Genomic DNA, 14559 nt, shown 5'->3' with positions numbered 1-14559 from the left:
TTTTGATTTGTATTTCCCTGATAACTAATGATCTTGAGCGTATTTTCATGTGCTTATTGGTCATTTGTATATCTCCTCTGAATAAATGTCTGTTGAAATCCTTTACCAGTTTTAAAATTGAGTTATATGTCCTTACATTTTTATGTTGAAAGAGTTCTTTATATATTCTATATGCAAGAACCTTATCAAGTACATGATTTGTAAATATTTTCTCCCATTCTGTGGGTTTTCTTTTCACTTTTTTGATATTATCCTTTGAAATACAAGCTTTTTAAATTTTGGTGTCCAATTTATCAGCCTTTTCTTTGATTTCTTGTGCTTTTTGGTGTCCTATCCAAGAAACCAAGTCATGAAGTTTTATACCTTTTTTTTCTTCTAAGAGTTTTATAATTTTAGCTCTTATGTATAGGTCTCTTCCATTTTGACTTAATTTCTGTATGTGGTGTGAGGTGGAGGTATAATTTCATTATATTTCATGTGGCTATCTAGTTGTCTCAGCACCACTTGTTGAGAAGACTATTTTTTTCCTTATTGAATTGTCTTGACATCCATGTCAAAAATCAGTTCACCACAATGTAAGAGTTTATTTCTGGACTCTCAGTTCTATTTCATTGATCTATGTGTCTGCCATTATGCCAACGCCACCTGTTTTTTAAGTACTGTAGCTTTGTAGTAAGTTTTGAAATTAGGAAGTGTGAGTCTTCCAACTTTCTTCTTTTTCAAGATTATTTTGGCTATTTGGGTCTCTTCAGTTATCATATGAGTTTTAGGGTCTTTTTGTCCATTTCTGAAAATTAGGCAGCTAGAATTTTGTAGGGATTGTGTTAAATCTTTAGACCACCTTGGGGAGTATTGCCATCTAAGTAAAACTAAGTCTTTGAATCCATGAGCCTGGGATATCTTTCTATTTATTTAGACCTTCTTTAATTTCTTTCAATGATGCTTTATAGCTTCTGAATATTGAATCTTACTTCCCTGCACATTAATTACAGGGTGAAGTAGCGATTGTGAAGAAAAGAGTGTTCCAAACTTGCTTAAAATATTTGATTAGATCTCATTAGGTTGAGCTATATGCTGATATTCAACTGTTTTTGACCTATAAAAACAGTAATTTCATACGCTTCAACTTTTACTTGACTGTAGGCTAATTAGATTAGTTGATGTATTAAGCTAAGCTTCTGTTACAAAGAGACCTATCAATGGAAGAAATGTATTTCTTTTTCAAGGAGCAGTCCAGCCTGTCCAAACTGGTGGAACAGCTGTGCACCTTGAGATCATTTAGGAACTCAGATTCTTTAAGGATCCCTCAGCATGTTGTTCATATCTGAACAGTTACATCTGAGTGACAGTTACTTCTGCAGAAGTATTGTAATTATATCCCACAGAAAAGGGGAAAGAGAGCTTATCCATGGCAAGCAGCTTATCTTTAATTTGGAGATGACTCCAAAAGTAGGTATTATTGTTTCCATTTTACAGATGATGTAACTGAGGCTTAGACGATTGAAGTTAGTTGCCTAGGTTCACCCAGGTGGTAGAGGGAAAGCTGTGATTTGAACTAGATATGTGTCTCTTGAAAATCTGTGCTTGCAGCCACTTCACCATCTGTGTACTCTTAATCCTGCACTTTGGGCACCCTCTTCCAGGGGGATTGGCCCATGGCCCATCACGCCTGAGACCTCACAGGATGTCCCACGAGAGCTAAAGCATGTCTAGGAACTCAGGACAAAGCTGGTTCCCAAACTGCCTTGTAATGCATTACTCCTTCAAGAAATGTTTATTTAAAAATTACTTACTCTGTGTTATGACCAAGCAAGTGTGCTCGCTTCCTGCTGCATAATGGAAAGACCTAACACCAACCAAGACTTTTGCAGAGAGAAAAAGGATTTATTGCAGGGCAGCCAAGCAGGAAGTGGTACTCAGATCTGTCTCCCTAATTGATTGATCCAATACTTTGGCCACCTGATGTGAAGAGGCAAGTCATTGGAAAAGGCCCTGATGCTAAGAAAGATTGAAGGCAGGAGGAGAAGGGGACGACAAGATGTGATGGTTGGATGGCATCACCAACTCAATGGACATGAATCTGAGCAAACTCCAGGAGATGGTGAAGGACAGGGAAGCCTGGTGTGCTGTAGTCCGTGGGGTCACAAAGAGTTGGACATGACTTAGTGACTGAACAACAACAAATCAATTGACTGTTGAGTGGGATATTTATGTGAAAATAGGGAATAGAGGGGAAGGGGCTGGGAAATGATTGGTGGAAGGTGATTTGTCAGTTTCTGGAGTTCTCTGCAGTCTTGACTGCTCTTCATGCCTCTGCATGGGTTGCATGTGCAAATTCAGGGGGCTTCCCTGCATTACGTGAGGTGGATTTTCAGCCTGTGATGTGTGAAGTTCATTATCAAAGTTCACTATTGGTTGTCCCTCAGTGTTCCTTGAAGCAGGTTGTTTTCTGTATCTGTGGTTTCCCTGGTTTTCTGCAAAACAAGCTTGACATCCTCCAGGTATCATCTTATTCCTATCTCGTTTCTACCTTATGGGCCTTGAGTGTGGAAGGTAATGGTATGGTTTCAGTGTCAGATACTGGGCTTAGCCTGAGTCCAACCACCTTCCCTTGAGCTCCCCTACCTCGCCTTCACTCTGCTGAACTCGTCCAGGGCCTTGGGCCTCTGTAGTTGCCAGGTGCCCAGGGCCAGCAAAGTGTGTCTCACTGTTCTTCAAGTATAGTTCTCTGGACCTCTTCCATGCTGTGATGGGGGGTAGGATGAGAATGGCCCAGACTCCCTCAAGAAGACATTGTTTCCCTTTGGTTGTGCTGTGCGGGGAGGGCAGTGCTGACAGTCGAAGGGCATCCTCCCATGGTGACTCCTTGCCTGTGGTGTGTAGGATGAGGTGGGGGCATTTTGTTAATTATTTTAAGTTTTTTAAATGACAGAAGGAAAACATGTTCACTGCAGAAAAAAAATAGAAAATATGGATAAACAAAAGAGAAAAAGAAAGAAAAGAAGAAAATCACCCACAGCGCACTTCTAAAGATAATCTATGATGACATTTTGGTGTGTTTGTTCCTGTTCCCATGATCACCCACCCGTCCCTTAAAATGGGATCATTTCTGTTTTGTAAGCTAACTTTTTGAATATAATGCAGCATGAACATATTGCCTTTTTTTTTTTTTGTATTTATCCTTTTTTACATGAGTGCTCATGCTTTTTTTAAAAAACAGTTTTGTGCATTTTTTATGATTCCTGCTCTTTGGTTTTTTCTAATATTTATTTTTAATTAACTTATTTATTTGGTTGTGCCAGGCCTTAGTTGTCACACACGGGATCTTTGGTTTGGGGCATGTGGGATTTATGTGGACTCTTTAGTTGCAGCATGTGGGATCTAGTTCCTCAGCCAGGGATTGAACCCGAGTCCCCTGCATTGGGAGCACAGAGTCTTAGCCACTGGACCACCAGGGAAGTCCACATATTGCCATGTTAATAAGTATTTATTATGTCAATAAATATATTAACATGTATGTTTGTAAATAAATTAGTATTAAATATGTAAAGTAGTATTAAGTATGTAAATATGTCGTCATTTTGAATGAGGGCCTGGTTAACAATAAGAAGAGCGATTATATGCTACCTCACAGTTTGCAAAGTGCATTCATGTATGCTAGTTCAGCTGTCTTTGCCAAGATTATTAAACGGTCAGTGTGGTTCCTGCAATGTGGGGTTCCAGCTGATGACCAAGCGCAGGAGCCCATTCAAGGGACATTGTCTCCTTTTAGAGAGTGGACCCCTGAGCTGGCAGTCTTAAAGTCCACGCAGGTTAATAAGAAAAACAGCCCTGGCCCAGCACAGGTGCAGAATTGCTGCACCTTCAGTTCGGAAGGGTTGCTGTTCACTCTAAGCCTTTCCTTCACTTTGAAAAAACACCCTTCCCCCACATCCAGCGTTACCAAACAGTGGAAAGGATTACTGCACCTCTGAAGGTGGTTAATGATTGACACGGGGTGCATTCCCAAGGGTTTGGGGTTGGGCTCTGAGGACTCTTGGGAAATTACTGGCAACCCTGTGGGAGCTGGCAGTTCTCTCAGGGGAAGGGATGCTGAAGCAGAGTTCTAGCTGAGCTGGTACCGGGAGGCCACTTGTAAATGGTCTTGAACAGACTTCTTGACCTTCTCTTAACCCTGGGAGGGCAAGAAAATAGGCTAAACCCAAGTAAATCATGTCTACCTCTCCCTGGGGGCTCAGAGCCACTTATTGGGTGTTTCTCCAGTCCCCTTTTCGGACTCTATTCCTGCCAAAGGAACACCAAACCTTCATTTATATCACCCACCTTCTGTTATAAAAATACAGAGGAACATTGGCAGAGGAACACGTTGACTGGTTAAGTCATCCCCAGAAGGGCTTCTTCCCTGAATGCTAGTGCCCCTCCAGACACTTTCTCATTTCAGGCCCTTTCCATGGAGAAGCACGCAGTGTTTTCCAGCAATAGGTGGCAGTTTCAGGTCGCAGGGTAGTTCTTGTTATTTGTTCCTTGCAACTCTCCTGTGAGGTGTTGGGATTGCCGGCACTGTTACACAGTTGAGGAGACAGGTTTGGAGAGGTGAGCTTGCTTTCTCAAGGTCACACGGCTGTGAGTGGTAAAGCAGGCATTTGACTCAAGCCTGTCTAAGTCTTTCTTGAGCAGCACTTCTCCCACTTTCCCTTGTTGTAGAGCCCTTCGGATGAAGTGGAAAGCCCATGAACAAAAGACAAGCCAGGGGAGAGCAGAGCTGCCCTTGTGGAAGCTGGAGGGGACGGTCCCTGGCTCCTCCCCCTTCCAGGTGACCTGAGACATCACCCTGGAGTAGAACTCAGTGTAAAAACCATAGCAGGCGGGACTTGAGGACACAGACAGGATACGTTTGGATCTTTGGATACGTTTGGATCTTTGAAAACACCCTGTTTTTCCAGGTCATTAGGGTTGGGACATTGATTGTCTTTGCCTGGATGGAAGAAAGGGGTGTGGGGGATGTTGAGTTTTTATTCCTCAGAGCAGAAGTAGGCAGTAGTGCCAGGAACACACAGCCGCACACGGGAATGACTAGCATGGAATCTAGGTAGCAATGCTGAGAACTCGTAGAGGTCGTCCCTTGATGGGTGCTGCCCAGCATGGCCGCTATCTGGATAAGTCACCTGAGAGGTTTGACAGGAAGTGCCCTGGTGCAGTTCCTGATGATATTTGGGGCTTACTCTGCGGCCCCTGGTGCAGCCTGCAGGACAGTCTGGTGCCCTTACTCCTACATCCACTCATCAACTCATTCACTATGTGAGGGTGTAGGCGTACCAGAGCCTGGGCAAGGCCCTGAGAATGCAAAGGTTACGAACCGGTTGTCCCTGCCCTTTAGGAGACCACAGGCTGGTAAACAAACAACTGAAGGGCTGAGTAACACGTCAGGGTGTCAGGAAAGGCTTCCTGAAGCGTCCAATCGTTCCCATCAGTCTCAGACTAAAATCCAACTTCTTGTCAGGACAAGACAAGACCTGTAACTACCAGTCTACTAGGCTATTTTTTTTTCCCCCTGTCAAAATACATGAAGAAAATGTATAGTATCTGGAGGGCTCACTGGCAGAAAGCCATTTTCCAAGGAGACTGGCCAGTCCACTCTGAGGGTCCCTCTGTAGAGACCCCTGGGATGCCCTGGCACAGAGGTGGACACTTTGCTTTCCTTTGGAGCCATGCCAGGCCACTTGGAGTCCTTTGAGGGCAAGTCCACACCTTTTTTTATGCTGATCCCTGGCCTCTCTCCCTCGCTTAGCAGTTTTGCTCAGGGTTTAGCTGCCTCCTGCCTCTGTCCTGGTCTGATGTAGGTGACCTTCCTTTGTGCCCTCACAGTATCTCTGTTGTGACTTCTCTCTCTGTATTCTAAGTAGTGTTTTTTTTTCTGTTCCTCTCTCTGATTTCTTTGTGGATAAGATCTGTGTATTTTTATCCTATATCCCAGTGCTTGGCATTGAGTTTGATGCATAGTAGATGTTTAAAATGAATAAATAAATGGTGGTGCATTTGAATCAGATCTTGAAAGATAATTAGCAGAGTTTACCAAGCAGAGAAATGGTAGAAGGGCATTCTAGGGAGAAAGAATTGAGAATTGATCCAGGACCACTGTGACTTACTCTATATACACCCTTAATAGATGTGGCTGACCCTATCTAAAACTTAACTTTGCTCATCTGAAAAAATGATAATATTTATCTTGCAGGTTTGTTGTAGGGATTCCAGATGACCTTTGTAAATGTCTTAGCATGCTGTACATACAAGGTACTATGGTCAAATAGTTACTGGGTTTATTATTCTTTTTAAAATTAATATGTCTTCTTGGTTATGAACTACCAATGAGTATTACCAAAAAATTGAGGTTTGTGTTGAAAATATAAGGAAAGCCCCTCTTCCAACTGCTCATGGCCTTATGGTTTCTGTTCCTGACTTATTTCTGGAAGGATTAAACACTACATGAGTTTGCCTGGTTGTGATTGTGAATTCATAAGGATAATTATTCCAGTAAGTTCTGTATTCCCAGTTTTCTAACTCCAAGGACAAATGAAAAGAAATTCTTCATGTGGACTTTAAAGGTAGGGAGGGAACTTGAAGCTTGCCCTGCTCCACCATTGCAGTCCACCCTTGTGAAACTTGCCCCTTTGAATTAGACAGAGTTCCTGTTATGGATGCATTCATGCTGGTCATGGGCAAGAATCTATTCAGCCTAATGGGCACCGAAAGAAATTTTTCACTGGAGCAAAATCTGTTTGTTTCGGGTGGTCATCTCTCTGCTTTTCTAAAGCTGAACAAACAATATATCTGTTGCCATGTAATCCAGCAGTCCCACTTCTGGGCATGTACCCAGACAAAACTGTAATTTGAAAAGATACATGCACCCCTATGTTCAAAGCAGCACTGTTTACAATAGCCACGGAAACAACCCACATGCCCATCAAGAGATGATTGGTTTCAGAAGATGTGTGTGGTATATATATTCAATGGACTATTACCTGGCCATTAAAAAGAATGAAATAGTGCCATTTGCAGCAACATGGATGGACCTGGAGATTATTATACTAAGTGAAGTAAGTCAGAAAGAGAAAGACAAATACTATATGTGTCACTTATATGTAGAATCTAAAATATGACACAAAGGAACATATCTATGAAATAAAAACAGACTCACAGATGTAGAAAACAGATTTGTAGTTGCCAAAAGGGAGGGGAGTTTTGGATTCGCACTGCCAACCATTATATAGGCTGGGTAAGCAGTAAGGGCCTACTGCACGGCATGGGCTTCCATGTGACTCAGCATTATAGAATCTGCCTGCCAGTGCAAGAGACATGGGTTTGATCCCTGGGTTGGAAAGATCCCCTGGAGAGGAAATGGCAACCCACTCCAGTATTCTTGCCTGGAAAATCCCATGAACGGAGGAGCCTGGTGGGCTGCAGTCCATGAGGTCAGGTTGGACATGACTTAGCAGCTGAGTACACACACTCACTGTATAGCACAGGAAACTATATTCAATATCCTGGGATAAACCATAATGGAAACGAATATGAAAAAGGATATATGTGTGGAGTGTGTGTGTGTGTGTGTATACACATATATATTTAAATAAATATATATTTTTATTTTATATATATATTTAAATTTATATATTGTATATTATTTTATATATATTTAAATATATATATTATTAAAAAGCAAATATTTTGCCAACAAAGGGCCGTCTAGTCAAAGCTATGGTTTTTCCAGTAGTCATGTATGGATGTGAGAGTTGGACTATAAAGAAACCTGAATGCCGAAGAATTGATGCTTTTGAACTGTGGTGTTGGAGAAGACTCTTGAGAGTCCCTTGGACTGCAAGGAGATCCAACTAGTCCATCCTAAAGGAAATCAGTCCTGAATATTCATTGGAAGGACTGATGTTGAAGCTGAAACTCCAATACTTTGGCCACCTGATGCGAAGAGCTGACTCATTTGAAAAGACCCTGATGCTGGGAAAGATTGAGGGCAGGTGGAGAAGGGGATGACAGAGGATGAGATGGTTGGATGGTATCACCAACTCAATGGATGTGAGTTTGAGTAAACTCCGGGAGTTGGTGATGGACAGGGAGGCCTGGCGTGCTGCAGTCCATGGGGTCACAAAGAGTTGGACATTACTGAGCGACTGAGCTGAATGAACTGAATCACTTTGCTATACAGTAGGAATTAAATACAACATTGTAAATCAACTATACTTAAATAAAATTTAAAAGAAAATAATATATCTGTGACTAAAGCTGAAGTTTTCTTTTTTTTTTTGAAGTTTTCTTAAAGCAGGAAAAAATATATTCCTGGGAGCCTTCCTCTTCGTCCAGTTTGTTACATTCACAATAGCAACCACAGAATAGCTGTAGCCCTTGAGCAGTGATTTAAACAATAGAGCATTCATTTCATGATAGCCTTGTCCAACTGCTCATGTTATTCGCACTTCACGGATGAGGAATTTGAAGAAGAAGACTTTGAAACCAAGTGTGCTTGACTCCAGAGTTTTTGCTTATAGCCAGTAGGGCTTATGGCCTCCCTTTTATATTATGGCAGTTTGTGTGTTCTGTTAGTCTCCCTACATGTTGGAGAAGATGTGGGATGCTCGGCAAAGCCTCATGAGGTATTTCGATGAAGTTACAGCTGTGGTTCATTTGTGTGACTTCTGTCTTCTTCCTCTCCCCAGCTATGGGGTGCTGCTTTGGGAGCTCCTGACTGGTGAGGTGCCCTTCCGGGGAATCGATGGCTTAGCGGTCGCTTATGGAGTGGCCATGAACAAGCTGGCCCTTCCCATTCCTTCTACATGCCCGGAACCTTTTGCCAGACTCATGGAAGGTGAGTGACCCCTGGCTGGAACAAAACTGGAGACTGTTTTACCTTTCTGTCAGCAGTGGATAGACTCTGGCCAGTTCCGCATGACCAGTAACTGGAAGAGGAGGTGAAGTAGGAGTCAGTCAAGGAGGAATCCTAAAGATGGTTACAAGAGTTAGCTCAAGATGATATCAACACCCTAAAACACTGGTGTCACCCACGTCCCTTCTGTCCATCCAGTAACTATACAACTTAACTTAGAAACTAAAGGCTGCTATCCAGTGCTTCGGTATATTAGTTAATGCGAAATGAGAAAGCTGCAGACTTTCAAGACCTCTGAGTGTCGTATGTGTAGAAACGAAGAAGATCTAAGAAGAGAGGAATTCTAAAAGTCATCTAGTTAGGCCCTATGATTTTTATCAGTGAGAAACCCTAAGCTGAGAGAGGTTAAATGGATAGGTGGCCACTCCAGTGGTTAGGGACTGAGCTGCGAGTAGATAGAATTCACTTTTTCTGGGCCCCCTGCTTGTACTTTTCATCTCATCAGCACATCGAGGAGGGGAAGGGTATAGCTCATTTACTGATGGGAAATCAAGGCCCAAGGTGTACCTGCCCACTGTCTTGCCCGGAATCATGTATTATACTAACTTGATAAACTGTGGCAGTTGTACTTCATGCAAGAAAACTCTTTGGACTTGCCTCTCTTCTGCTAAATGAGTAGAGCAGAGTGGGCGCAGAGTCGTTGTGTTGCGTGTCCAGTTTCACTCTTGATGACTGTGATGCTGGGCAGCTTGCTTTACCTCCTGAGCCCTGTTGGGGGTTCCCTCAATGCCAGTTTCTCTTATTTCTGGAAGAAGAAATGAGAGGTGGTTTTCTGTCAGATGAGGTCACATGACATCCTAAGTCTTCCGTCTGCCTCTGTCCGTTCATGCTTCCTGACTCATGTGCTCCATGCAGATTGCTGGAATCCCGACCCCCATTCACGCCCATCTTTCACGAGTATCCTGGACCAGCTAACTACCATAGAGGAGTCTGGTTTCTTTGAAATGCCCAAGGACTCCTTCCACTGCCTGCAGGATGACTGGAAACACGAGATTCAGGAGATGTTTGACCAACTCAGGGCCAAAGAAAAGGTAAGAAAGAGAAGCAGAAGGCATGCATTGATTCAGTGGACCTTCTCCACTGGGGCCTCTGAGCAAGACTGTGATGCGGTCACCTTCCTGCTTGGTTTGTGATATCAAAGCAGCTTTTTCCTTCCTGGCTTTATATGGAGTGTTCTCCAGGCCTCAGGTGTGACCTGAAACGATAAGAGAGTTTTTCTCTCTTTGGGGGATGTGGTAGGAATAAATGGAGGAGGGCATGGCAACCCACTCCAGTATATCTTGCCTGGAGAATCCCATGGACAGAGGAGCCTGGTAGGCTACAGTCCATAGGGTCACAAAGAGTTGGACATGCCTGAAGCGACTGACCGAGCATGCACGCACAGGAATAAGTGAGGGAAGTCATGAGCCCAAAGCTCTCCTTGCAGAGTATCTACTTCACTGTTGAAACTGGAGGAGGAGCACCACTGGGCAAGTACCAACAGGATGTCTCACTCTGGCGGCTGGACATATTACGAGAAAGTTCTAGAAAGGTGTCTAGTTTCTGTAATGGACTCGTCGAATGGGGTTAACAGGATATAGGGATACTTGAACACTGAGAACAGTTATCAGAACATCCTGCCAGTGTCTTTGGGGATCAGGATCAGAAACAGCACATGGGCTAAAAATACCATGAGTCTCAAGTTATTTGGCATGTTTCATGTTTTTATGGAAGGGGCTCAAAGGCTGAACCAACTGAGGAGTTCAGAGACTCATAGCCCATTAGAGATCTGCCTTTTTGTTTTGGTGACCGTTCTCTGAATGGCCCCTTTTTATGCCGTAGTGTCTAGCTGACAGTCAGGGTCCACACAGAGGAAGCTAATCCAAATCAAAGCAGTTATGTTGCTTGTCCCTCAGGACCTGCAGCTCGGGGCATGAGGGATGTCCATGGGTAGACTTAGTTAATTTCTTCTTTCCATTCTCACTCCCCACTGTGGAAATTCGGAAAGCAATATAATAGTAGTGTCTAAAATTGTCTTCATGGCTTCCCAGTTCTTTTCACTTGCAAGGTATGAAGAGACCTTTTCATCCGTTTTATCCAGGAGTCTTATGGCCCCTGCTGCAGCATGTAGGGCAGGTGTTATTAACTTTTGCATCTCAGAGCTGAAGATCAGTATCTATCTAAAGTCACACAACTAGTAAGTGAGGAAGCAGAATCTTGAACCAGGGCCTTCTGGTTCCAAAACCATCTTCTTTCCAATATCATCATTGTTCCCTAAACAAATAACTTAAAAATCATTTCCAGAGCTGATCTGAAGATGTAAATGTTTTGATGCAATGTAGCAATCCTAAGCCCGCTTTTGTTGTTTAGTCGTGTCTGACTCTGTGTTTAGTCGTGTCTGACTCTGTGGCCCCAGGGACTGTAGCCCACCAGGCTCCTCTAATTCTGTCTGTGGAATTTCCCAGGCAAGAATACTGGAGTGGGTTGCCATTTTCTTCTCCAGGGTGTCTTTGCAGATCAGGGATCAAACCCAAGTCTCCTGCATTGGCAGGTGGATTCTTTACCACTGAGCCACCAGGGTACTGTTTGGCAAGTCAAGGAGCATTCTGCAGGGGGATGCAATGAGCTTGTGACAATTCTTTAGCTGGGAGAGGGGGTGGATCCGCACTAACCATTGAGCAGAATGATTAAGAGAGACTGTTCCAATTACTAGTTATATTCCAACTAGAACCCCAGAGTTCCTGACCTTTTTTGAATCACTAACTCCTGGGTTTTTTTTTTTTTAATTTATTTTTTATTGAAGTGTAGTTGAATTATGGGCTATCCTGGTGGCTCAGCGGTAAAGAATCCACCTGCCAATGCAGGAGACTCAGGTTCAATCCCTGGGTTGGGCAGATCCCCTGGAGCAGGGACTGGCAACCCACTCGAGTTTTCTTGCCTGGAGAATTTCATGGACAGAGGAGCCTGGCAGGCTAGAGTCCATGGGGTCACAAAAGAATCATATACAACTTAGTGACTGAACTACAAAAACAAATTGAATTACAGTGTCGCATTTGTTACTGCTGTAAAGCAAAGTGATGCAAGTATATGTGTGTGTGTATATATATGTATGTTTATATTCTTTTTCATATTTTTTCCACTATGGTTTATCACAGAATATTGAATATAGTTCTCTGATTATTTCTTTTGATTGATGACATTATAAGGGTACCAACTGGTAAGAAAAATGAAAGTTGGATTTTGTCAGAAAGTAGATACTAGGAAAAGTCAAACCAGTTCTCATAATAGCTAACATGTGTAGCGCATGTGCTATATGCCATGCTCTAAGTAATTTATATGAGTTCTTACATAATCTTGCATAAAAAGCTAGTAATTGTTTTAGGTAATACAACCCTGTGATGTTGGTGCTGTTACCTCCATATTATATGTGATGCCCATTTTAACTTGCCCAAGGCCACAGATTCAACCACTGTGTTTCAGAGTCCTTGCCTTGAACATGCCTCTCCATTATAAGGCCTGGAGTTCAGCAAGTGAGGGTAAAGATAGATGATGAGCTTTCTCTCTGGAGACATTCCTCTTAAATCATTGTATGTGAAAGATGTGATTTACATAGTATGGAGTTGATGCCCAAATAGGTGTTTCACAAGAAGGGGATTTACCATGTTGGAAGGGTTCCAGGTATATGGTGCCATAGGCCAGTACTCCATGAATGTCCTGGTTTCCCACATAATTCACTCTTCAGGTTAGCTCAACCTGCTGCTTCCTTGTATGTGAGGATGGATTGGTTTCTGGGCTGGGGTTCGAATTCCCTTAAAGGAAGGAGTTTAGACCCAAGCCATTCCTTAGACAAAAGCATGTAGGAGAGAGGACTTAGGAAGGCTGAGAGTAGCTTGAACTAATTTTAGCTTTCCCATTAGCAGCAAAAGAACCAACCAGGAATAATTTTTCTGAATCTTCTACATGTTTTTGTTCTGTTGGTGAAAACAAAGCAGGCGAACAAGAAAGCCAAGGATTTGGAGGGCACACAGCAATCAATCTATTCATCAAAGAAGAAGTTCAAAAGTTCAAGCTCATTTCTCAGGCACTTGTGATGAATCCATATTACCATAAAGAAGGGTTGTGTTTATAACATTGTCTTCTCCTCTCCTCATTTCTTTCATTCATTCATTGAATCAACAGTTAATCAGCAACTACTGAGAATATACCCTGTACCATCCAACCTTCAAAGTGCTCATCTTCTTTTCATTTCTATTCTTTCTATCACTTCAGTGGCCATTAGCAGGTATTCTTATGACAGAAGGCAAGTTGAATGAAACACTCCTTTCATCAGAATATTTTATTCCCATTTTTCCTCTGTTCTGTCTTCTGCTCTCTGCCTGCTGCTCTGCTTCCCCAGTATGTGTTCACATACTTTTTTTCCTAGCCCTGGGTTCCATTTCTATATTTTTTTCTAGAGCAGAATGACTTCTTAGAGTGGAGCATTAAATTGAGAATTTTAAGTTCCAATCACAGAAGTGTTGGTCTGGCTGCTTTATTGAAAGAACAAAAAAACCTCCCCCCTTTTTAGACCTGGTTCTCTCAGGTTGTTGACATGAAAGCTTCTGAAGTTTTCACCCTCTGCTCCCACCCCATTTCAATCCTGAAAGTAAAAGTGTTAGTCACTCAGTCATGTACGACTCTGCATCCCCGTGGACTATAGCCCACCAGACTCCTCTGTCTGTGAAATTCTCCAGGCAAGAATACTGGAGTGAGTTGCCATCCCTTCTCCAAGAGATCTTCCTGACCCAGGAATTGAACCCGCATCTCTTGTGTCTCCTGCATTGGCAGGTGGGGTTCCATACCAGCTGAGCCATAGCTTTTTTTCACTTCATCATGGGCCTACAGTAGCCAGTGTTAATAGTTTAGAATCCAGATTTTTAAAGTTGTTTACAGATGCTTTATTCTCTTTCCTGGGTTCTCTCCTATTTCCTGATGCTGTAAGCTCCCACCTCTTCCTAGGAACTCCATGCTGAGTTCATTTATAAATTCACACAGGACAAAGGGAAGGCAAGGAAGAAGTTCTGCCCACCCAGTGTGGTATTGTTTCTAGAGCAAGTGCCTGGCAAAGACTTCAGGAAATGTTCTTGCTTCTCTTTGCTGGGCTGTCTCTGTCCCTCTAGAGCAAATGTTTGCCCTTTAAGATAAGATGAAAGTTTCAACCACATGCCTCAGTGGATTCACTCACCAGGTGAACCAAGATTTAGATGACATGCCTCAAGAACCTTCTGAACAGCCACCCTGGGAATGTATTTGTTTTTATTTGCATGTTAGATGATGCCTAGAATGTGACTCATTTATAGCAGGCTCATTTTTAAGTTAGATTACCTTAAGTTGGCTCTGGTTTTTAAAAAATTTCCTTTATGTAACAGGAAAAAAAATCAAAATAGAACCGAGACTATGAAAGTTAAGTACATGATTATGTATTTTCTAAACTCTATTGTTTTTTCCTGGTCACAGATAATTTTAATCAACCAGTCAAGGTGTTGTTATTCAGTCCATAAGTTGTGTCCAACTCATTGTGACCCCGTGGATGCAGCACGCCGGGCTTCCCTCTCCTTCACTATCTCCTGAAGCTTGCTCAAACTCAT

At 42.6% G+C, this 14559-nt stretch overlaps 1 protein-coding gene across 2 annotated transcripts in view; it reads left to right on the top strand.

Annotated features, from left to right (window-relative positions):
* MAP3K9 (mitogen-activated protein kinase kinase kinase 9) overlaps positions 1-14559 on the top strand; it is an 83201-nt gene that overhangs the window by 48072 nt on the left and 20570 nt on the right. For both annotated transcript variants that reach the window (XM_043472428.1, XM_043472426.1), the window contains exons 4-5: positions 8727-8875; positions 9809-9984. In XM_043472428.1, coding sequence (XP_043328363.1) covers positions 8727-8875; positions 9809-9984 — 325 coding nt within the window. The remainder of the gene's footprint in view (positions 1-8726; positions 8876-9808; positions 9985-14559) is intronic.

Source organism: Cervus canadensis, chromosome 6, assembly GCF_019320065.1.
Source record: "Cervus canadensis isolate Bull #8, Minnesota chromosome 6, ASM1932006v1, whole genome shotgun sequence".
Lineage (NCBI taxonomy): Eukaryota > Metazoa > Chordata > Mammalia > Artiodactyla > Cervidae > Cervus > Cervus canadensis.
Note: the sequence above shows the minus strand (reverse complement) of the source record. Positions and strands in the feature narration are given on the sequence as shown.